Below are 23,801 nucleotides of genomic sequence, written 5' to 3' on the forward strand. Positions count from 1 at the left end.
ATTTTTTTTTAATTTATAGTAATTATACTTGGAACATATAGCAAAAATATTAATATAGTTTTATTGATTATGATGTCAGAATGGAAATATTAGATATTACTTTCTACTAAAAATTTCATTTATCATGATAAGTTGAATTTTCATGAGGAAGATAAATCCCTAGGTGAAAACCGTAGAAAATCCATTAGGTAACAAGGTATACAATATGCAGTTTAACTAATAATGTAATCTACCAAAATGGTAGAAATTTTAATAGCTTTCTACCAAAAAAAATCGTCAAGAGATCACGTAGAGGTTTACTAATTCGGGGCAAATCATCAGTACGTAGCAGGGTCGCTCGTCACCCAATCGACGGTCTATCCGCAGAAGACTTCAGTCACCATGATTATGTGAAGATGGAGAAGTTCCTCCAAGATCTAGCGGCTTCATACCCGGATATAACTCGGTTGACCAGAATTGGTAAATCGGTTGAAGACCGGGAGCTATATGTTTTGGAGATAACGAAGAGTCCTGGAAGGCATATACCCGGTGAGTACAATCTCAAATCTAAATATCCTACCTTTTATCCAAAGGCTTCCTTTCTAATAGGAGAGAAGGATCATGAGCTCTAGGATGCTCCACAGCGGTCTAAGACCAAACATCAACTTGTGAATTATTATCCTGGCGCAGCGGTGGATGCTCTGGTTTTAAAGGGGAGGTTCCGGGTACGATCCCCGACAGAGGCAATTTGGGCATTTATAATTTCCAAATTTACCTAGTCTGGTTTGGTAGGAGGCTTCGGCCGTGGCTATATACCACCCTACCGTCAAATACGTTCCGCTACGATGTCGCGTGGAAACCAATTAGGGGTATGGGTTCAATATATCTAAATGTCATCCCCTGGAATGCAGTCGAGTGCTAACTATAAATGATGGAATGGGATGGTACTGAAAACAAAGGCTACTTTTTATGCCAGTATCGTAAAAAACGCGCACAAAAGGTAGTTACATATAAAGCTAATATTTTTTTAACAGGCAAACCCGAATTTAAATACGTCGCAAACATGCACGGCAACGAAGTAGTGGGAAGGGAATTGCTGCTGCTTCTAGCCAAGTACCTCTGCCAGGAGTACAAGAGGGGAGACAAACGCATCCAGAACATTCTCAACAGCACCAGGATACATCTGATGCCGAGTATGAACCCTGATGGCTACGAGCACGCGAGTATCAGTGAGTAGCATTATTTTGCGGAATTCCATGATAAATAATGTAGTATAAGGATCATCATGCCGATGGACGTCCACTGCTGGACATAAGTCTTTTGTAGGAAGTTCCAAATACCACGGTCTTGTGCTGCTTGGGTCCAACGGCTCGCAGCGACTCCCCTGATGTCACCAATCCACCTAGTCGGGGGTTTACCAACGCTGCGCTTACCGGTGCGAGGTCGTCATTCCAGCACCTTGGAACCCCACCGTCCATCGGTTCTGAGACCTATGTTCTCCACCCGCCACTTCAGCTTCGGGACTCGGTGATCTATGTCCGCAACTCTGGTTCTTCTACAGATCTCCTCATTCCTGATTTGATCATGTAGAGACACTCCTAACATAGCTCTCTCCATGGCCAGCTGTTTGACTCTGCGCCTTATGAGACCCATAGTCTTACATTAAGCCTAACTATTGTATTGAAGCAGCCATTACATTGCGATATTCTATGACATATTTGCTTTAATCTGCAAGATTATATAAATATAATGTTGGATTATAGCAATTTGAGCTTAGTGTCCATCGCGTTAGGAAGTAATAATTAAAGGGAAAGCGTCGGTGCGAGGGACACTCATTTCTAAGCCTCCGCTGCCTTTTTTTCAGCGGGCTGTAACCTGTATGTCATAAACCGTAATTGATAGAGAGTTTTCACAAAATCATTATTTCTATAGACGCATGTTATTTGGAGTCATTTTGGGAGATAAGGATGGGTTATAGACGTAAGGAATTTACCTGTATAGGTAAGTTACCTGCGCGGCTTATAGCCTTAAAATAACATTTCATAATAACATTACGTACGATACGACCCATATTCAACGCGGATGAACCAGTTAGTAATAAAAACCAATTTTTGGGAAATGCTCATACAAAAAAATAGAAGTCAAGTCTAAGTCAAATGTAATTTATCGAGCTACCAGGTTCCCTGTTTCAATATCCTGACTCAAAACAAGAATTGTGTTTCAGGTGACTACGACAGCTCCAGAGGCAGGTCAAATGCGAACAACATCGATCTGAACAGGAACTTTCCGGACCAATATGGACCGACCAGGGTACAATTTAAATTACTATACATACACACATCATTATCTCATCTTAACAATCCATTACCGGCCCACTACAAGGCACGAGTCGAGTCTTCCAACAATGAGAATGGTTTAGGTCGTAGTCCGCTGGCCTAGTGCAGATTGGAATGCTACACACACCTTTGAAATCATTATCGAGAACTCTCAGGCGCGCAAGATTCCTCATATTTTCCTTCAGCGTTAAAGCAAGTGATATTTTAATAGCTTGAAACGCAAATAACTTAGAAGGAGGTGCGTGCTGGGATTTGAACTCTGCGCTTGAAAGTGAAGCCGAAGTCGAAACCAGTAGGCTATGTTCGCTTACACACATAAGCTCTAAAAAACATTGGTGCCAGTTTTCACACATCAAAGCTAGACTAAAGTAATATGTCCTTAAGTGCTGACCTTGTCCACTAAAAACAATGCGAAGGATGGCACAACTTAATACCTGGCCTGTTTAGAATAGAGTTACGTACAACAAAATTGGTACTATTGTCCTCTTTTTGGCACCGCTGATGATAAGCGAGAAGTGAAGTAAAGTTCGAGACTGAAAAGATTGAAAGAAAGAGTTTTCGAGCAGGCCTCACACACAGGCGAATGCCTGTTCCAATAGTTTTGGTGGATAGTATATTTACTGACACTTTGTTAGTAACCGATATTAACTGACGCTTTGTTAGTAACCTATATTAACTGACGCTTTGTTAGTAACCTATATTAACTGTCTATATTAACTGTCTATATTAACTGTTTGTTAGTAACGAATGGGTCAGTTAATCACCATTCGAGATGCAGAAATGTCTTGGAATCATATGGTTACAAGTAAGTCCTTTTCTATTCTTCCTATTCAGAGGCAAAGGCGCTAAGAGGTGATCATCCTCAGTTTAGGATTTGTATTACTTTTTGGAGTTAGCCTGTGAATGAAACCTTTTTTTTTTTTTAATATAATTAATAATTACTGACCAAGCAGACAGGCCACCTGATGGTAAGAGGAAAACCATCGCCTATAAACAGACATACATTTCCCTGGACATGCAAGAAAGAAACACATCCTGCAAAGTGTTGCCACACACAACCTTCGAACCGAAACATAGCAATGCGACAATGCTGCTTATGATACAGTCTAAAATGGTGAACAATTAACCTGTTAGGGGTATGGCAGATATAATTAAACCCATAACCCAAAATCGCATAGCGGAACGTCTTTGACGACAATTTTGTGACTCGCCACAGCCGAACGCTCCCAGCACCCAAAAATCAACACTGGGTAATAAAACATTTCATTTCCAGGACAACTCAGAGCCAGAACCCGAAACCCTCGCTGTGATGAACTGGTCTCAATCCATACCGTTCGTACTATCTGCGAACTTGCACGGTGGCGCTCTGGTAGCCAATTATCCTTACGACAATAACCCCGACATGAAGAGTGGCCTTGAAAACCTCTCGCCTGATAACGCAGTGTTCGTGCATCTAGCCCACGTGTACTCTGATGTAAGTCAAAGCCTAGCTCCAGCCTCATTTAATCGCATAGTATTTCTAAGAATAATGCACATAGATAGATAAATTCGTCGACTTTTTGTTAATATGTGATATTGTGTGTGTGTGCATTAGCGCGTGCGTGTGTGTGTGTGTGTATGTGATAATAAGTTATGTATTAGTGAACTTGAGGTTACTTACGGTTACAATTTGCCATTGACATTTAACTTCTCCGGGATTACGCGCCATTTTTATACTTTTTTACAAAATCTGGGATCTCGATCCTTTCGGAGTCCTCCCAGTGTCACCAACTGTTTTTTTGAATGTAGGGGGACCCTTACATATAAGGGCAGTGTCGTTATCCGCCTCTCTTCTGTTCGAATATTCATTTATTTACTTATTTATTAAAACTATTAAAATCTACCTTACAGCCGACAGGTTATCTTAATGCGTAGACAAGCTTATTAACTACTATATTCTATACAGTTCATAGTGGCCTTCGTGAACTCGCTTAGAGAGCAACTGAAAACGTCTAGGTGTTCGGCGACCATGAAGTGCGTCCGCGCGCGCGGCAGCGCATGCAACGACGGCCTGCGCCTGCGCAACACATTAAGCATAGACATAGTTATGTAGAATAGCCGGGTTGTGCAACTTACATCTTAGCACCTTAAAGAAGTTTAATGATACGGCCATTTCCTTCCATCTTTCAATTCCTTAATTCATATCAGGGATTATTCACCCAGAACCAGAAATACTTAGATAATTTTATTTGACAGTTTTTTTAAAGATATAATATAAAGTGAAACGTAACGCTCTTTGATCCATCGTTGATCGCGTCTTATGATGCAGGCCCATCGCAAGATGCACCTGGGTCAGCCGTGCAAAGAGCATGCCAGAGCCGATGACAGATTCCCGGAAGGCATCACTAATGGCGCGAAATGGTGAGTACCCTTTCATTTAATTTATCAGGAGTTATTTGAATGTGTTGCTTTCTTTAGTGATTGGTAAATTTGTTACGTGCTAGGGTTCGATAATTTGGAATAAGAACACCTGATTGCTTTTGTAAGATTTTAATCCTCTATGCAAAATAAAGTTCCAGAACATACTTCCAGTCTCAAGTCGAGCTCTGACCTATCTATCTATATAGACTGATAGGATATAGTATATGTATATTAGGATTTTTAAAAGCTAAACTATCGTATTCGATTTAGGTATTTAGTTATTCACGATAAATAATTCTTCATCGGTTCTTGAATTATTTGGATTTTGTTATTCATCAGGTACGTGTTATCGGGCGGCATGCAAGACTGGAACTATCTACATTCCAACGACATGGAGCTTACGTTGGAGCTCGGCTGCTTCAAGTTTCCTCCAGCCGAAGACCTGCCAACTTACTGGGAGGACAATCGAGAGGCCTTGCTCGAGTTCATCGAAGAGGTATGTGATTTTGAGGACGTCGTGAGGTCCGCTTTTAGTAGACGCTCTTGGTGACGGAGGTTGTCCGGGGAAGTATTATGGCCATGCTATTTTCTGTCGCAAAACAGCAGTCTTACAATGCTTTGTTCCGTTCTGAAGTGCGTGGTGGCCGGTGCATTAAACTAATGCTCAAAACTGCACTATGATGTTCGAAAGTATCCAAAAAATAACTTATTTTTGCAGAAATTAAACGTAGAAGATTTTGAAGAATTTATTTCGCCGCGAAAACGCTCACCGGGTGTCATGGCCTTACTCGTGACGTCGTCGGAAAATTAGAGTTTTAATAATTCCTGTTTATTATTGATTTTGGTATTGATAACAAAAAGTTAGGAACTGATAGTTTGAAATCACAAAATGCTTGAAATACTCAAGCAACCAATTTAGTAGTAGGTGTATGTATGTATGTATGTAAATACTTTATTGTACGCACAGCAACGTATAGTACTGAGATAACAAAATTAAACATAAATATAGGAATGTTCTAAACGGCGGCCTTATCACTGAAGAGGCAACCTTTAGGTTAGGCAGATATTGAAAGGTGGAGTGGTTGTGCGTAATTTTTATTTTAATTTTTATAAACTTACATGGTAATAAGTAAATAAACTGAATCAATACGTTAGCGTTACTAGGAGCAGCTTATAATGTCCGAGGTTCATTTATACAACACAGGCAGCGACCTTCTTCGAACCCAAAACGAGTTCATTAAAAAAATAATTATCAGTCATCTTAGTTCCTATAACACGACCTACGCTTACTTTGAGGCTAGGTGGCAAGGTGTGTATCGTTGTTAAGAAAAAGACATAATCTTCCTCAGGTCCACAAAAGCGTCCACGGCTTCGTCCACAGCCACATCGGCCACGTGATCGCAAACGCTACCATATCCGTATCCGGCATCCGTCACACCATACGATCTGCTAAAGATGGTGACTACTGGCGTCTGCTCACACCGGGCACCTATAACATCACTGCGAGCAAAGCCAAGTGAGATTCTTTATTTTTATATAACAGTTAAACTGTTGGAACCATACTACACAGAATTAAGATCATACACAACCCTCATTCGACTGTTATTGTTTGCATGCATTGTGTCCAAAACAGTGAGAACGCCCGCGCGACCCTTTACTTTCACACGTAAGGGGGCGTCCATAAATTACGTGATTTGTTTTTTGAAATTTCTGTCCCTACCTCCCCCCCCTGGTGAGATGTCGTGAGATTCAACCCCCTCCCCCATCCCCCAATCTCACGTAAGATTTTTCAAAATGTGGGTTTCTTACGTAAACGCGTTGGATTGGTGTTGTAAAAAGAAAATAACAAATGGTATAAAAGTAAGGTATAAAATTAAACAAATGGTATGACAGTCAGTAGATGTATAACGTCGAAGTGTGAACGAAATTATTTTCTTTCGAACGAATTAGTGAATGATCTTAATCGTATTGCGATTGCGATTGCGATTGCGATTGCATTTAAAATTAAATCTTAATCATGTACAATCTAGATTAAATGGACCAAAATAGTATATTTTTTTTTTGTTTCAATCAGAATAAAAATTGCGTGATATTTGCCGAGTACCCCCCCCCCCCCTCTCCCTCCCTCCAACGTAAGATAAGATGAGATTTGACACCTGAACCCCTCCCCCCTTTAAAATCTCACGTATTTGATGAACGCCCCCTAAGGTAAATGTATGTCTAGTTACTTAGGCAATGCCTTCGTCGTCGTTAGCTTTTTTAAAGTAGGAATAATTAACATATTTCTCTATCGCAGTTACGAGAGTGTAACAGAGCAAATAACCGTACCTGTGAACGGGTCGGTGAGCCTCAACTTCACGCTAATGCCCGACGACCCTCAGCACTGGTCTTCGGCCTATGACTTCCGGTAAGTGCGTGGAACTTTGAACCTTACCATCATATATATTGAGTTGACATTTCTACAAGGCTAGTTGAAAAGTGTTGTTGTTGAGGTTGTCACCGCGTATTTTTTGAAAATTAAACTCAAAAGTTATTTCTCTAAAAGTATTGATCCCAACGAAAAGTTTTGGAAGAATGTTTTTCATTAATAATAACTAATAGAACTTTTAAAAGTCATTTCTCACAAAGTATCTATCCTAGAAAAATGTAGGTTTATAATAATTTAACACCACCTGTTTGTTCTCGCTCTTGTTATCCTAATCCTAAGGTAGGCAACCTTAGGATTAGGAGAGGCAGAGATCGCTTCTTAGCGATAAGGCCGCCTTTTGTATTCTACTCCAGTCTTCGTGTTTCTCTCTATTCGTCCCTTATTTTCCTAACTGTGTAGTGGTGCACAAATAACCAGTTTAAATAAATAAAATGAAACAAAAGTTTCTCATTAAGAAGTAACTATTAATGTTTTTATACAAAAAAAATACGCGGTGACAACCATGACATCAGCTGCTTCCACGTATAAGTTAAATGGGGTCACAGATTACTATGACAACAGAAAAAACCTAGATAATATTAAAGGTGTAATTCACAAAAAAAAGGTTAGATCGCATTATTTCAGGTGCCTTGTCGAACGACATAACGATATCCGTTGTTCTTGCTTAGTAGTCAGTTAAAATCAGCACACCCAGTTAATATATTCTTATTTCATTTGCCATGCTAACATTTTAGATTTTTCATGACTGATTCACATTTAAATACGGCAAATAACAAGACGAACACAAAGCAGCCATTTGTAACATTTTGACATATGTTTTTATTGCGATCAGAAATTTGACAGTAAGCATTTTTAAACGTGTAATCTTGATTTAAAAATCATCTTTTTTATGGTTATATTTATATGAAAACTGAAACAAAATGTCGTAGTAGTAGCGCTTTTTGTGACAGAGTTCGTCAATGGAAGTATTTACCACCATGGTTGTAACTGCCGCTAAGAAGCATTGCATCCGGTCTGTATGACGTAGTTGTCATTATAATTTCATGAACATTAGGCTCAATACCAACGCCTCAGGTTGGTGGACACAGGCAGTGCCGTGCACTTCATACATGCACAAAACGTATACCCAAATTATTTGATATAAGTCGTATTGGAGGGGAATATTTCCATTTCATGCCATGTACCTGCTTTATGCGTACCCTGGTCAAAAACCCTGTGGACACAGGGCGGCATTTTATAGGGTGTGCTCCTTGCACGCCCTGCGAAGGGGTGTACTGTTTACATACGAAGGTTTTCCACTTACCATCAGGTAGGCCATCCTGCTTGGTCCGTCAATTATAACTATAAACAATAGTCGAGTAGTGTCTCAGTCGAGTAGTGATTGGTCAAGTCAAGTGGTTTCCCAGTGACTCTTATCCAAATCACACATACTGCTTTTATTGTTCAAATGACAAATAATTTATTGCAATATGAACCTTAATGCCTTTGTAATAAACCCTATTTTTATCTTGTTTTATGTGTGTTATTAATTATTATATTCTTTGAAACTAAACTTAATATTTTTACTGTATGTATTTCGTTATATATATACATATATACGTAAAATAATTCCATCGAATCCGTTAAGGTGAATAGTGCCATTAATTGCTATTTTTATCCTTTCATACTTTTATACAAAAATATAAACAATAATGAACATAAAAGTTAATTTTCAATTATTCATAGTAAAGTCAACATCTCCAGAGGATGCTCCGGTGCGTAAAGGGTACATTGCCGAGGATCTGTTTGGTGTGGAGTATACGGATTGAAGTAATTATAAATTACACCAAATTAAGCTTAACTTTCATTTCTATAATCCGATGAAAGCAGGAAAATCTGTACGGTGCAAATTCATAAAAATTTCTTCAATCTATGTACTCCACACCAAACAGATCTTCCGCAATATTCTCTTTCCAAAATGTTGACTATACAAAGAATAATTACTAAGCCAAATAAGCTTAATGTTCACTGTACGATCATGTCATGGAATTCCGCAAAGTAACGCCTGCTTCTATGCAATAAAAAAATCTCTTGTTGTCATTTTGGTAAAGTTTTTAACAACTTTCACCTTATCGATATTTTTTACATGTACGTATTATATTAGTAAAATTGTAATACAATCTTTATCTATCTATATTTATAAAATTAATATTATTAATAAATATATGTATTGTATCGGCTTTTGTGTGTCGTTTTGCACTAACTGTCTCTTCTACTAATAAAATGTACCCTCTTATTATAGCATTAGGAGGACGCAAAATTGTAATGCTTAATATAGTTTAAGATATATTAAAATTGTTATCTACTTCTAAGAGAATAATATATACATATGTATATATATATACTAGCCGACCCCAGCGCCATCTGTCGGGCTGATTTGTGAATCTAAACCATCCACGCATACCAAAAAATTCATTCAAATCGGTCCAGCCGTTTAGGAGGCGTTCAGTGACATACACACGCACACAAGAAATATTTATATAAATATTATTGGGTTTATTCGTTTTTCTACGAAAATATCCATAAATAGGAAGCTTCTATATATATTTATACATCATTATATCAGTTAAGTTTCTTGCAAAATTGCAATAAATAATAGTATATTATGCAACAAGTACTACAAGTACAAGTAGTATGTAAGCGAGCGCGATAAGGAAGTCGAGAGTGTAATAAATAATGTACCATACGCGTTTCATACGACGGTTTTCATCACACTTGCGAGAAAAAACAGGCTAAACTTTTAAATACGCTCTCAGAAAATAATTGGTTTTTCTGTTTTGGCTATACAACAAAAGTATTCACGCTCTTATTCAAATTCAAACTCATTTATTTCAAGTAGGCCTACTTTATAATCACTTTTGAAACGTCAAGTATGTATGTTTTTAGTGACTCTACCACCGGTTCGGAAAGCAGATTCTACCGAGAAGAGCCGGCAAGAAACTCAGTAGTTGCTCTTTTCCAACATCAACATTTACAATCATTTTTCTATCTTGCAGGAGATGAGAGCGAGGCTGCTTCCAATCTACCTTGTCATTGAGGAATTCATCAAATGTATAGTAACCTCGCTGTACTAGATGCGTTTTTACACATTTTTTAAATGTATGCATTGGTAGGTCAAGTATTTTCTTGACCTTATCTTTTGTTATCTTGTATTAGCATTGATAGTAATTCAAAATTCATTTATATCAAGTAGGCCTAATATAAAAACTTTTGAAACGTCAAGTCGGTCTGTTTGTAGTACTCTAACACCGGTTCGAAACTCAGAAACCGGCAAGAAACTCACCCTTTTTCAACATCATTATTTTTAAAACAATCATATTGTCTTGCTTAATTTGAAGGATGTATGCGAGATATTAAATCGTTGTGTCCCCAAAACAGCGTGTTAGACAACATAATAAACACCCGGTACCACTCGCCGTTGGACATTTACGCGGAACTGGCTGAGCTGGAGAATAAGTATCCGGGCATCGCGGAGTTCCGCGCGGGCGACAGTATGAAGACAGCAACGTTGCATGAACTGAAGCTTACCGATGACGTGAGTAACCATCTTGTATTCAAAAAATTCTAAAAAATTCAAAATTCATTTATTTCAAGTAGGCCTCATATAAGCACTTTTGAAACGTCAAGTCTGTCTGTTTGTATTGACTCTACCACCGGTTCGGAAGGCAGATTCTACCGAGAAGAAGCCGGCAAGGAACTCAGCAGTTGCTCTTTTCCAACATCAACAATTTACATTTTACATTTTAACATTCATTTTTCTATCTTGTGAGAGTTGAAAGCGGAGCCGGATGCTTCCAAGCAACCTTGTCATTAAGAAATTCATCAATTGTATAGTAACCTCGTTGTAATAAATGGGTTTTAACAAATTCCTTAAACTTATGCATTGGCAGGTCCAAAATCACCTTAGGAATCATATTTTAAAAGCGTATACTCAATCCCACAAATGACTTGTGTTGCAGCTTTTATTATGTCTTTATTATGAAAATTAAGCTTAATTTTCTATACTCCGCGAAAAGCAGGAGAATCTGTATGGTGTAATTCATAATTTCTTCAATACTTATACTCCAATTAGTGGATTTAATTTTTTGCGCGCTTGCTTAGAAGATGCCTATTCACTCTTGATTTGAAGGTACTAAGTGGTACTAGGTAATTAGTGGAATTAGTGGAATTAATTAGTGGATTGTGTCCAAAAGCAGTGAAAATCACCCGCGTACGTCTCACATCACTCCCGCGAAATTTTGCTGGCTCCCTAATTCCCCATTTTATGGTAACTCTACCGACAAAGACGTGCCGCTAAGCGATTTAGTGCGGTGTCGCGTTGAAACTGATTAGGGGTGTGACCAACGTTCTCCCAAACAGGTGTGCCCGCTACCATCTTCGACTGCATCATCACTTGTTTAGGCCGTGGTCCACCACGCTGGTCAAGTATTAAGTTCAGTGTGTTAATGTAGAGGGGAAAGTAGGAGGTAGTCTAAGCCCACCAAAAAGGTATTAAACAAACAGATTATGGGGATGATAATGAGCCGTTTTAAAGAACTTTTAGGAACTTTTAGCTATTGATAGGTAAAATAATTACTGTTAACTGCTAAATGGAGTGAAGTGTCAAACCGCCTGTTTGAGAAACACTACTAAAGTCGAGTGGTTATTGATGCTTCATTAGTTGTGTGCACGGTTTCTGTATGTTCTTAATTCTGTGCTATTGTCAACATAAAACCAAAACATCGGCGATTCAAAAAGCGCCTTATTCTTTTATTGATACTAGATATGATATTATTGGTAAAAAATACAAATAAAACTTAACATTTTCATAAGAACTAAATGTCCTTATTAATATAAAAAATGCGAAAGATTTTTTGTTTGTATGTCCTTCCTTTGCGCCGTAACTAAAAAAACCAATCCACTTTGTTTTTAGCATAGTGCATCTGTGCAAGGAGAATAAAAGTTTGTACGGATCGACCGCTCAACTTGCTCTCTGTGGCACGGGGTAAAATAAACGGCCGATTGGCAGTTGGCAGCGACCCTGCTTTCTGGGTCTAAGGCCGTGGGTTCGATTTCCACAACTGGAAAAATGTTTGTGTAATGAACATTAATGTTTTTCAGTGGCTATATTATTATATTATTTATGCATGTTATTCATAAAAATATTAATCAGTCATCTTAGTACCTTTGGGTACTACAAGCTACGCTTACTTTGGGACTAGATGGCGATGTGTGCATTGTCGTAGTATATTTATTTAATTACCTAATCTTAGAAACTTTATTTCTAGAGCGGGGCACCGGAGGAAACAAAGTTCCACATTGCGCTGATAAGCAACCTCTACGGGTCCCAGCCTCTCGGTCAAGAGATTCTCCTCAACTTCGCTCGGCACATTAGCACTGCGTACACAATAGGCGAGCCGAGACATAAGAAACTGTTGCAGAACGCCGTCTTACATTTCATACCAAATCTCGATCCGCTTTTTGGAAAAATGCTGAAACAAGTAAGAATTTTGCACTCATTTAAACTTTTTACTATCAATGTTATAAATTTGAATGCATATAAGTTTTCGGAACCGACCGGATTTGAACCTGCGACTCTTTGGCAATCGCGGCCTGAGTGCTTTAACCAATTAAGCTACGGCTCTCCTACCGTCGATGCCCAAATTAGTATATATAAGTCTTATAGCGACTGTAGCGCCATCTAGTAGGAAACATTGCAGTTTCGATCCACTTTTTCAAAGGTCCATATTACAATGAGACACGTTTATAGCAACAGATGACACATTGCTTTTTTATAGTTTAACAATTTTTATTAGTGTTTTTACCTACATTTGGAGGAATTATCAAATTTATAATTTTTTTAAATTTATAAAGAATCGCAGGTTGAAATCCTGTGGTTGGGCACCCCTTTTTAAATGAATTTTAAGGCTATACATTTTTGGACTTTGTTTTTGTTACAACTAAACCGTTGCACTATTAGAATGGTTGAGCTCATGGCCTCAATAACAGCTGAGTATCAGATAAATGGCTGACTAAATATGTTTTAAAGTTCACACACCAAAGCTTAGTGGAATGTGTCCGAATAAGAAAGACCCTCGTTCAGGGCTCACTTTATCTCGTTCAGGGATCTGGATTTGCGGGAACTGTGTGTATGTAACATTGTTTTGGCGCATCCATTATCTAATGAGGCTAGAAAACTTTATGACATATTATACGTATAGTGTCCATTAAGCGTAGGCAGAAATGAATATCCTTTAAGTATAAGCCCCAATGAGGGTGCACAGTTGTCACCACCCACTCTGACGGGGGGCATGTTCAGAGTTGAATAAAACATATTTCCATAAAATTTAATAAAAAAAAAACATAACCAAAGATTTGTTCGAACTGTCGACTGCCATATTTATTTCTGAGAGTAGATAGATTTGGCGCTAGTTTAAAAGAGTCCACAAAAATTTGGCTTGCCAATTCGTATGCCATATTCTTATTACTCTTTTCAAAAACGCATACATACGCAACATATGTGAATATGGTAACATTTTGAAATAACTAAATCTTCTAAAACGTCAGGTTTCACGTATTGAATTTGAATATAAGATTATTTTTATGTGAAGATTTAATTATTTTATAATATTTATTAATAGCAATAAATGATTAATAAATAAGTTAATAACGGTTTAATTAATAAAAGTTTGAAACGTGTGCGAAATTTTGGAAATAAAAGAATGAAGGATTAAGAATATTAACTGTCCTACGATTTATACATATATTGAACCTCAGCAGCGAAAATAGACATCAAATGAATGTGTTCAGAAATAATTAATATAAGAAGAAGCCGACGAAAAAAATAATGTTATAAATTCCATTACAGTATGATCACTCAGAGAAGTGTAAGTTAGACGCATTAGAAGAAGAATTTGGAGACAGCCTATACAGTTATTTAACCAAGAAAAATGAGAACCCTCTATCCAACTATACGAGAGAAAAAGCTTTCGTCGGACTATTAGAATCTGAAAAGTTCGATTTGATTCTTGAACTAGCTTCAGGAACCGAAGATGTCACTATACCGAACTTTTCCAAAGATATTTATGAGAAAATCGCTCAAAAGTACCAGGATAACAGAACGCCTAGTAACCAGTATGAGTGCAGCAACGATAACAATGTGGCACATGAGAACTTATTCGATTTAGTGTTCGAAAGGTTCAACATTCCGTTTGTTTCTCTTGGGTTGAGCTGTTGCAAGATGCCGTTGGAAAGTGACATCGCCTGGGTGTGGAGGAATAATCTACGAGGAATCATGAAGATGATCGAACAGGCTTCTACTGGTAAGTAACATTATAATGAACAATGTTAAAACACTTTTATAACAGCGATGGTTCTATACAATTGACCAAATTCTTAATGGCAAGGTTGCTTGACCAGACAGACAGACAGACAGACAGCTCCGCTTTCATCTCCCGCAATATAATAATTGTTTATTGGTTTAAAAAAACATATTTACGAGGATATACAAAAATCAACTGTCCCTAAGTTAGGTATACATTCTGTGTTCGAGGCGACAGTGCTCTCCTTATAAGTAGAAAAAAAACCGTGTGTACTTATGTACACGCGTTAGAAGTTATATCCTTCTGGGTCACAAGATAAAAATCTTTTCAAAATTTTAATCTTTCGCCTTTCGTTAGAAAAACTAAAATGTTGACTATAGCTAACTTCATGGTGTCGGTTGTGACGGTGTGCGCGCGCATCGTAAAATCTTACCCTCACCATTTTTCCCTAACGCGCCAAAAGAAGTATAACTTCAAAAATAAATTAAAAAAATAATCGTCTTCGTTATACAACTAAAAAGCAAGAAATATTTTCGGCAGGAGAATCGGAGAAACGTTGTGAACTATACAACGAATAATAATCTTAACAACTATTCATTGTAAAGTCAACAGTTTTTTTCACGCCAATTACACTTTTAAAAATTGAAGAAACTATAAATTGCATCGTACAGATTCTCCTGAGAGCATAGTTCATCCATTACCGGCCCATTACAGAGCACGGGTCTCCCACCACAATGAGAAGGGGTTAAGGCCGTAGTCCACCACGCTGGCCCAGTGAGGATTGGTGGACTACATACCTTTGAGAACATTACGTAGAAATCTACGTGCGTGCAGGTTTCCTCACGATGTTTTCCTCACCGTCAGAAAAGGATACGAAGGCATACCACGGTATCTTCAGGTTGCGGCGAAGGGTTTAACTACCATATCTGCGGCCGTGAATGTCGCTCGCGCATCGGCTTATTTAGCCATACAAAGAAGTGTCGCTTAGACAGTGTTTGAACCGTCTCGAATACTCAAAACGCACGTAGCTTAGAAACGTTCGAGGTGCGTTATGGGATTCGAACTCCGCCCCCCGTAAGTGAAGTCGAGCTCCCATCCAATGCGCTTTCACCGCTCACTTCATTTATATGCTCGGGCGGAATTGGATCCATGTTTTTTCGCAGGCGTGGTGGGCTTCGTGACGAACGAGCAAGGGGGTCCGATGCGGAGTGCGGTAGTCGCTATAGCTGGCTCAGCGAGACAGTACCGCGTGTCTGCTAACATGGCGTACTACCGCGCGTTGCTACCCCCTGGCGACTACCGCGTCATCGTGCGTTGCCATGGCTACCGCGACCAGGTACCTCATCATTATGCCTAGTTGAGGCTAACTTCTGGTGTATACAGCATTATCGTTGTTAGCTCCGGTCACAAATAAAAAAAAAACTTAAAACTAAAATAACTATTAAATAAATACTTTAACTAAAGACTTAAAAATAATCATTTAAATATGAATTAAGCTATTACAACAAATTGATAAGTAATTTTAAATTAAAATTTATAATTAATATTATTTATATTTAATTTACATACAATTTTCTTCCTAAAACTTTCTAGGGTATCGTAAAAGATATCAGTGTATTGAAGATAAAAAATCGACAAGCGCATAGTACCAACGCTACGCGACGAATACCTAAGACTGTGACAGGAGTCGCATGATTTTATTTTTTGTTATGTGTTAGGGCTGTATCTGATTTCTTTCAGTACAAACTATGGCAGTGGTTTACTCAAAAACGATTAGGTTTTCGGTTTCACAGATACTTGTAACTGCATACTACGATTAAATATATACCAGTTACTAGTCTTTGTCTACATTGTTTTTTTTATCGAAGCATATTTTTTTTTTTACAAACAGATTAAAAACATTCTAAGTGCTTACTTATGGCAGCCCTATTGAAAATAAAAAACTATCACGGGCATAGTACCAACGCTACGCGACGAATAAATATTAAAGTGACAGGAGTCGCATGATTTTAATTTTGTATGCGTTGTTAGGGCTGTATCTGATTTCTGAGAGTAAAATCTATGGCAGTGGTTTACTCAAAAACTATTAGGTTTTCGGTATCACAGATAAGTCTCAGTACATAATGTACCTCTAAAGTCTATGAAGTATTATTTCGGTTTTCATTCGCACGTTGTAAAGCTATTTTATAATGATTTGTTACAGATGCTAAACTGGCGCGTGGTGGAAGACGTCATAAAACAGAAGAACGTGACACTTCAACGAGTCAACGCTGAACAAATCCCGCACGGACAGTTTGAAAAGATAGGGGTACAAGTCGACCCAGATACTATTTATGTTGAAGGTAATTTTACCAAGACGAGACTGTCTAATATTATATCTATATATATATAAAAGAAAGTTGTGTTAGTTACACCATTTATAACTGATGAACGGTTTGACTAATTTTTATGATGTTTGATTTTGCACGCCTCCTAAGCGAAGCTTTGAGGTGGGTATTTTAAAATAAAAATAAAAAACTGTCAGTTTACGCACGCCGAGTGATTCTCCAACTTAAAATGTCACTTTTTTTATTCTTCATTGCTTTTGTAAGTGAATATAAATAGGCAAATGTTGAGAAAAAACACAATTTTTAACACTCATGATATTTTTAAATGAAGGGCAGGCAGTGCTTTTGTGCTTGTATGAAAAGCACGCCACTGCGCAGTGTACCCACTGCGCAGTGGCGTGCTTTTCATACAAGCACCCCGCTTTCTGATTATAACGCCGTGGGTTCGATTCCCACAACTGGAAAATGTTTGTGTGATGAACACGAATGTGTGTCAGTGTCTGGATGTTTATATGTGTATCATAAGTATTTATGTTTATCTTTATATATATATTTCTTGTGTGCGTGTGTGTCACTGAACTCCTCCTAGACGGTTGGACCGATTTGAATGAATTTTTTGGTATACGTTTGGGTGGCACCCTGGATGGCTAAGATTCACAAATCAGCCCGACAGATGGCGCTGGGGTCAGCTGGTCTTCTATATGTATAAAAGGCAAGGACTGACTGACTGACTGATGTATCAACGCACAGCTGTAACCACTTGACGGATCGGGCAGAAATTTTGCACAAAGATAGTTATTACAACGTAGGCATTCCCTGAGAAAGGATTTTTGAAAATTCCAACCCTAAGAGGGTTTCATGGGGGGGTGAAAGTTTGTATAAAATTCATCATTTATCAATTTACTTTTCAAACTTTGATTTTAGGTTTTCGATTAAAAATAAGGAAAATGTGTTTATCAAATTTAAAAAATTCCAACTCCGATGGCATCAAATAGGGGATGAAAATGTGTATGAAGGTCTCTAATTTTTTAAGTTATTTACGTTCATATTTTCCTATTACGAGCAAGACATTTTTTTAAACCTTTGTAGTTAAAATTTACCAAATAAAAAATTGGACTTTAGCTAGTTATTCATAAAATGATTCATCAGTTATCTTAGTACCCATAACACAAGCTACGCTCACTTTGGGACAAGATGGCGGTGTGTGTATTTTCGTATTATATTTATTGATTATTTAAGTCAAAGTCAAATATTTCTTTATTCAAATAGGCACATAGATGGCACTTTTGATGCGTTGAATATATACAAAATGTGTACATAGCAGTGAGTAGTGATGGCGATAACTACATTAATAAACTACAAAACTAAAGCTACGAGGGTTCCAAACGCGCCCTGGTCTAAGAAGGAGCCCACAACAAACTTAGCCGGGTGACTTTATTTATTTAGTAACCGGACGAGCTCTGTCTCAAAAAGCTGAACTGCTGAAAACTGTTCTCGATTTATCCTTTGGTTGCGGAACCGCAAACCAAACTTTAGAGAAAGCATTTTTAGAGTAGCTCTTTCTCGACAGGCTTAACGTTGGACCACGACAGCAACCCGTTGCCCAACGCCCGCATCAAGGTATACCCCCAAGACAGCACCCGCTGGCTGTCCAGCAACGTGAGCGACGCGTACGGACGCTTCGTCGTCACCCTACCCAACACGTACATGGGACGGGAGGTGACCGTCTCCGCGGCGGCGGACGGGTTCATCGCGAGGAACAAGCTTATTAAGGTCAGATATCGTTGGACAAGGAATGGTCAGTGGCGTGCATAGAGGGTACGCACCCGGTATGCAGATGATATTAAATGATGAAAATCTCCAAGTTTCGAATTTATATATTTTTTCACCTGTCAAGTGTTAAGAGGCCCCTAAACTTTACGATCCGCTGAATCGGTGTCGTAACTTTATACGGTGCCTAACGTCATGCATCACATAAGACTTCGTGAAACCTTTTTCCCTAGGAATCACCTGAATAACTTGGCAACCGATTAAGGTAATTTTTAGGTTTAGTGTAAACGGGCATTAGTCTTTCATATTGTAGCTTGTTACGAAACCTAACGCGTGCAAGATAAAATCGTGCTTAGCTGTTGAGTCTGTTTCCAGCTAAACGCCAGCGGCAACGGGACACCCAACGTGCTGCTGAAGTTAGAGGAGGACGACTACATTTTGGGAATGCCCCGTCTCGTTTTCGTAATGCTAGCAGGTATGGATAAAGCCATAATCATATAATGTCATGCCATTATCGGCCCATTGTTGGGCACGGGTCTCCTCCCACAATGAGAAGGGGTTAAGGCCGCAGTCCACCACGCTGGCCCAGTGCGGATTGGTGGAATCCACACACCTTTGAGAACATTTTAGAGAACTCTCAGGCATGCAGGTTCTCTCACGGTGCTTTCCTTCGCCGTTGAAGCAAGTGACACTCAAATTGCTTAAAACGCACATAACTTAGGAAAGTTAGAGGTGCGTGCTGGGATTCGAACTCTGTCCCCTAAAACTCTAAGCTAAGACCAAAGCCTTCCAATAAACCATACCAGAGAAAATCCAGAAATTATGAAGTCCTTACTGTCCCTTCCAAGTACCGAACCTCCTACTTATTAGAACACAGAGCAAATCACAGAACTAAAGAAGGTGGACAATTTAAAAAAATTAACTCTAAGGGTAAACTGACCACCGTTACACAAAGTGCAATCTAAGGAAGCGTGCAATCTTAAAACGGCATAAACAATATAAGTATCCATCAATAGTAATATTACAAATAATTTACAAGGTCACGAGTTTACTTGAATATTTAGGTTAACTTAGAGCTATTTACTGGTGCTATTAACAAGTTACTATTTATTTCTTTCGCACGCTTACAATGTTTTCATCTCGCTCTTACAAAGGGGTGCGAATGGGTAAGTATTATAAACATACGAACCATTTGTCAGCTTATTCTTGTTTAGTTTTCTTTTTAATCTATATTATATTTAGTTTATTCTATACTATATAAATCTCTTATTTAGTATATTTAGTATAGTATATTATTCAGACAACGCATTTTAAGTGTGTTTTTTTTTCTAATGCTTGTTTTTTTTTATTTGGTGTACAATAAACATTCATTCATTCATTCACATTTCCGGTCCGCCACAGGGTCTCCTCACAGAATGAGAAAGCTTAAGGCCGTAGTCCACCACGCTGGCCAAGTTCGTATTGGTAGACTTCACACGCCTTTGAGAATGTTATAAAAAGAATGTGGATATAAACAATCGACTTACTAGAAACGGTCATAAATTAGTGACATCAGCATATCGTCTTAGGAAAGTACAGAAAACCTTTGTGGAACTGAGTATATGCTTTTATAACATGATACCGAAGGTAACATTAAATATACAATTACAAAGGTTTAAAGAATTGTATAAAAACACATTTAATACATCGAGGTTACTATACTATTGATGAATTTTTTAATGACAAGGTTTTCTGGAAGAAAGCCGCTCCGCTTTCATCTCACACAAGATAGAACAATGATTGTTAAATTGTAAAATGATATAAATAATTGATAAATCTGCCTTCCGAACTTGACGTTCCAAAAGTGCTTATATTAGGCCTACTTGAAATAAATTTTGAATTTTGAAAATTTTATATTTTATATTTATGCTTATGTATGTCTTTTTTCTTTCGAATATATATGTCTATATTCTATCTTCTATCTAATTGCACTATTTCCGCTCTCTTGCAGCATTTCCTTGTGCCAGAGGTTGCCTGTAAGAGATTGCTTGCAGCAATAAGGCCGCCTTTGTATGCCTACAATCTAAAAAAAATGTTGTTGATCTAAAAAAAATTAAAGTATTCAGTATCGCTAAGCCATAAATGAGGGGTTTGCTGCTGTCCGCTGAGGAGTTCTGTCCTCTATCTCCAACCACAGTTTGGGCAAAATTAAACACATATTATAACTTCTATGGTACAAAAATAATTATTTAAATCGGTTATAATTTGTCCGAGTTATGGTGTAAAATCGTCAAACACTCATCCCCTCTCCCAAAGGAACCGAGCTCGGGATAAAAAGTATTCTATATTACTTCTAACACTTCCAAGAATATGTGTACAAAGTTTCATGTGGATCGGTTAAGTAGTTTTTGCGTGAAAGCGTAACATACAAACTTACAATGACATTTCTAATATTAGTAGGGATTTTATGTATATTTTGATGATTGTGCGCAATAAATTATTTCTTCTTCTTCTTAAATTCTATATGGGTATTTAAAGTGTCTTGTTATTAAGATTTCTATGCCTACGCTTGAAGTTGGTGGACACAGGGCCGCAGTCGGTAGGACGTGTACAGTTCCTTTCATGTTAATAGACGATGAGTTTTTAATTTGGCATGTTTTTTCAGGAGTAGTGGGCGTCGCTTTAGTAGCGCTGGGCGCCTGGTGCTTCAGTTGCCGACAGAAGACAAAAGACGCGCGGCGGGAGTACCTGTTCACGCAGATACCCTCCGACGACAAGCGGCCGCTCTGCGAAGAAGCCGCCTTTAGTGAGAACACAGATCATATCAGTTTTGCTAGAACAGCGGAATCTATAGAGTGACTTAAAAAAGCAAAAAATTAATCCATTTTCAAAATGCAATCAATGACATTATGAAAATGGATTCAGTCACTAAACTAAAAAGAACGCTATCTTTAGGTCATGATACGGCAAACATTTTGAATGAATGTGATCGCCCATCGTGATTAAAGAAAAAACAGAGTGAATACATATTTAGAAGTTTACATTATCAACATTTAATTTATAATGTTGATAAGTGTGTGTGTGTGTGTGTGTGCGTGTGTAGTGTGTAGTCATAAATGAACTAATTATACAAAATTTGCAGATATAGTCCGCAAGCCATATTACGACGAAGAAGAACTACCTCCCACAGAAACGGACTCTGAAGAAGACATAGTACTCCTCAGGTCAGAGGACAGCTGGAAACATGTAGAAAAATAGCCAGCGCTTAGAAAAATTAACATTTACAATCTAAATGTCTAATCAATGTTGTTATACGTAAAAAGGGTGGGATATGTTAAAATGACAAAAGAGAGCGGCCATGGTCGGCAATTGTGCAATAGGCGTGATGTTTTGAAATACGGGCAGTATTTTTAGTTATTTTGTTCTGAAGTATCTACTTATCTAATAAAAATATCTTATTTGTGCAGTAATTAAATGTTTTGTTGATAGAAATTGCAAATTTTTTGACGCGAAAACGCTCGTCTATTGATTTTGGTTTATGATTAATTGAAAAGTTTCTCCCTTCTTTTTATACTGTCTAAAAATATTGGGTAAATATTGGGTATTGCTATTTCGAATATCTCACCCACTCTCATGTTGGTTTTCTCACTAGCTAACTTTCCCACATCGTGGGTGAGATCTTATTTTCACTGATACTTCTTGACAAAACATTGCAAATACAATGTATTATTGCTCGGAATTGTAAGACTTGTAATCACACTAGCGCAAGTTTTGTGTCCAGAGCACTTTTGTATCCTTATTAACCTAGTTTTAACGTTCTACTCTTAGTGCGTAATGCGTATATAGAAATCCTACCTATGTGTACGCATAACCTTAACTAACTGACAATAATAATTATTCGTCAATCACAATATAATGCTATGCATAGTTTAAAAAAAAAAGATTATAAAAAATCGAGATGTAAGTTTTATTCTTATTAGTGATCATAAAAAAATCTTCGTCCAATTTTTTGTTTTGTCAGTATTTGTTTCATTTATTGGTATTATATTAAAATTAAAAAAAAAACTGATTCGCTTAATCAAATTGATTTCGCCGTGATCTGAATGCCTATTGTAAAATGTTGATGGCGCTTTTTCGATTCAATACATATCGTGGTTAACTTTTATGCGGTCGAATAGGTAATAATTCTCACTAAGCAATCTGTGCGTCAGTCGTTACGGCGTTTTCTAAGTAACTATTTAATGTAAATTGTTACCGTATTATTATTATATTTATTGATGAACTTTAAACAAATATAGAGCTATCTTGTATTTTAAAATTTTAGCTAAAATTTATGGAAGCATTTAAAAGGCCTATCTATGTATCTCATCCGATTCGATCTCTTGCCTTTTATATCATTTGCAGATTTAATATTACTACATTAGCTTACCTTATTTGAAAATAAATGCCATTGTTAAAATCAAATTTTATATTGTATTTCGTCCTTTCCGAACATTTCGTCGGATTATTTTAGAGCAGGTTACATATAATAGTGCCAAATCTCAGTTTTATTCTATTTCATGCAATATTTTAATCCAACTTCTTCTCCGACTAGTATTCGAATTAAGTTTTATTGGTAAATTAATGTTTTCATAACTTTAATGAAAATTTACTTTAATTATTAAAATATTTAAATATAGAATATTGTTAAACCTAACTTTAACCAGAATCATGATTTATTTCGATTTTCTACATTGAACTTACTAAATTCCTACTTAATGTATAAACTACTTATTGTGTTTTATTAACTTAATATTAACAATAAACTAGCAAGAATTAAAATACATTTATATTAAATACACATAATTTACCCCATTCGTTAGATTAAGAATATTTTGACGATGACTTTGAATTTATTGTGAATCTCGTTAATAAAGCAATAAAATGTATTTATAAGCAATATTAGCCGTAAGTTTTTTAATTAATTGTAACTGAGTATATCAGTCTTAAGGATTTACAAATGTTATAGCAAAATTCGAAAATACTTATTTACACTAGCATTTAACTTACATATAATAATCATAATTAATAAATTCGAAATTTGGTCATTGATGATTGTATTTTTAATAGGTACATTAACAAAATAGTGTATTATTTTATCGGTGCTCTTTTGCCTTAAATTTTATTTATTTTGCTAAGTTACATATTTACTGCAATATTGTGATAGTTTAATTAGAAAATACTGAATAAATGATTAAGAAAT

General features: G+C 37.2%; 1 protein-coding gene across 2 annotated transcripts in view; it reads left to right on the forward strand.

The window, feature by feature from the left end:
- LOC120627787 (carboxypeptidase D-like) overlaps nucleotides 1-22,548 on the forward strand; it is a 38,681-nt gene extending 16,133 nt beyond the window's left edge. Inside the window, exons 7-23 of one of the 2 annotated variants that reach the window (XM_039895814.1) lie at nucleotides 322-528; nucleotides 1,014-1,208; nucleotides 2,204-2,289; nucleotides 3,589-3,789; nucleotides 4,624-4,715; nucleotides 5,055-5,211; nucleotides 6,065-6,231; nucleotides 7,012-7,122; nucleotides 10,561-10,717; nucleotides 12,450-12,662; nucleotides 14,030-14,483; nucleotides 15,647-15,819; nucleotides 16,687-16,825; nucleotides 18,381-18,583; nucleotides 18,956-19,055; nucleotides 21,225-21,365; nucleotides 21,702-22,548. In XM_039895814.1, coding sequence (XP_039751748.1) covers nucleotides 322-528; nucleotides 1,014-1,208; nucleotides 2,204-2,289; nucleotides 3,589-3,789; nucleotides 4,624-4,715; nucleotides 5,055-5,211; nucleotides 6,065-6,231; nucleotides 7,012-7,122; nucleotides 10,561-10,717; nucleotides 12,450-12,662; nucleotides 14,030-14,483; nucleotides 15,647-15,819; nucleotides 16,687-16,825; nucleotides 18,381-18,583; nucleotides 18,956-19,055; nucleotides 21,225-21,365; nucleotides 21,702-21,817 — 2,912 coding nt within the window. In that variant the 3' untranslated portion in view covers nucleotides 21,818-22,548. The remainder of the gene's footprint in view (nucleotides 1-321; nucleotides 529-1,013; nucleotides 1,209-2,203; nucleotides 2,290-3,588; nucleotides 3,790-4,623; nucleotides 4,716-5,054; nucleotides 5,212-6,064; nucleotides 6,232-7,011; nucleotides 7,123-10,560; nucleotides 10,718-12,449; nucleotides 12,663-14,029; nucleotides 14,484-15,646; nucleotides 15,820-16,686; nucleotides 16,826-18,380; nucleotides 18,584-18,955; nucleotides 19,056-21,224; nucleotides 21,366-21,701) is intronic. The other variant, XM_039895816.1, reaches the window with a different exon arrangement.
- The last annotated feature ends 1,253 nt before the right edge of the window (nucleotides 22,549-23,801 follow it).

This window comes from Pararge aegeria, chromosome 12, assembly GCF_905163445.1.
Source record: "Pararge aegeria chromosome 12, ilParAegt1.1, whole genome shotgun sequence".
Taxonomy (NCBI): Eukaryota; Metazoa; Arthropoda; class Insecta; order Lepidoptera; family Nymphalidae; genus Pararge; species Pararge aegeria.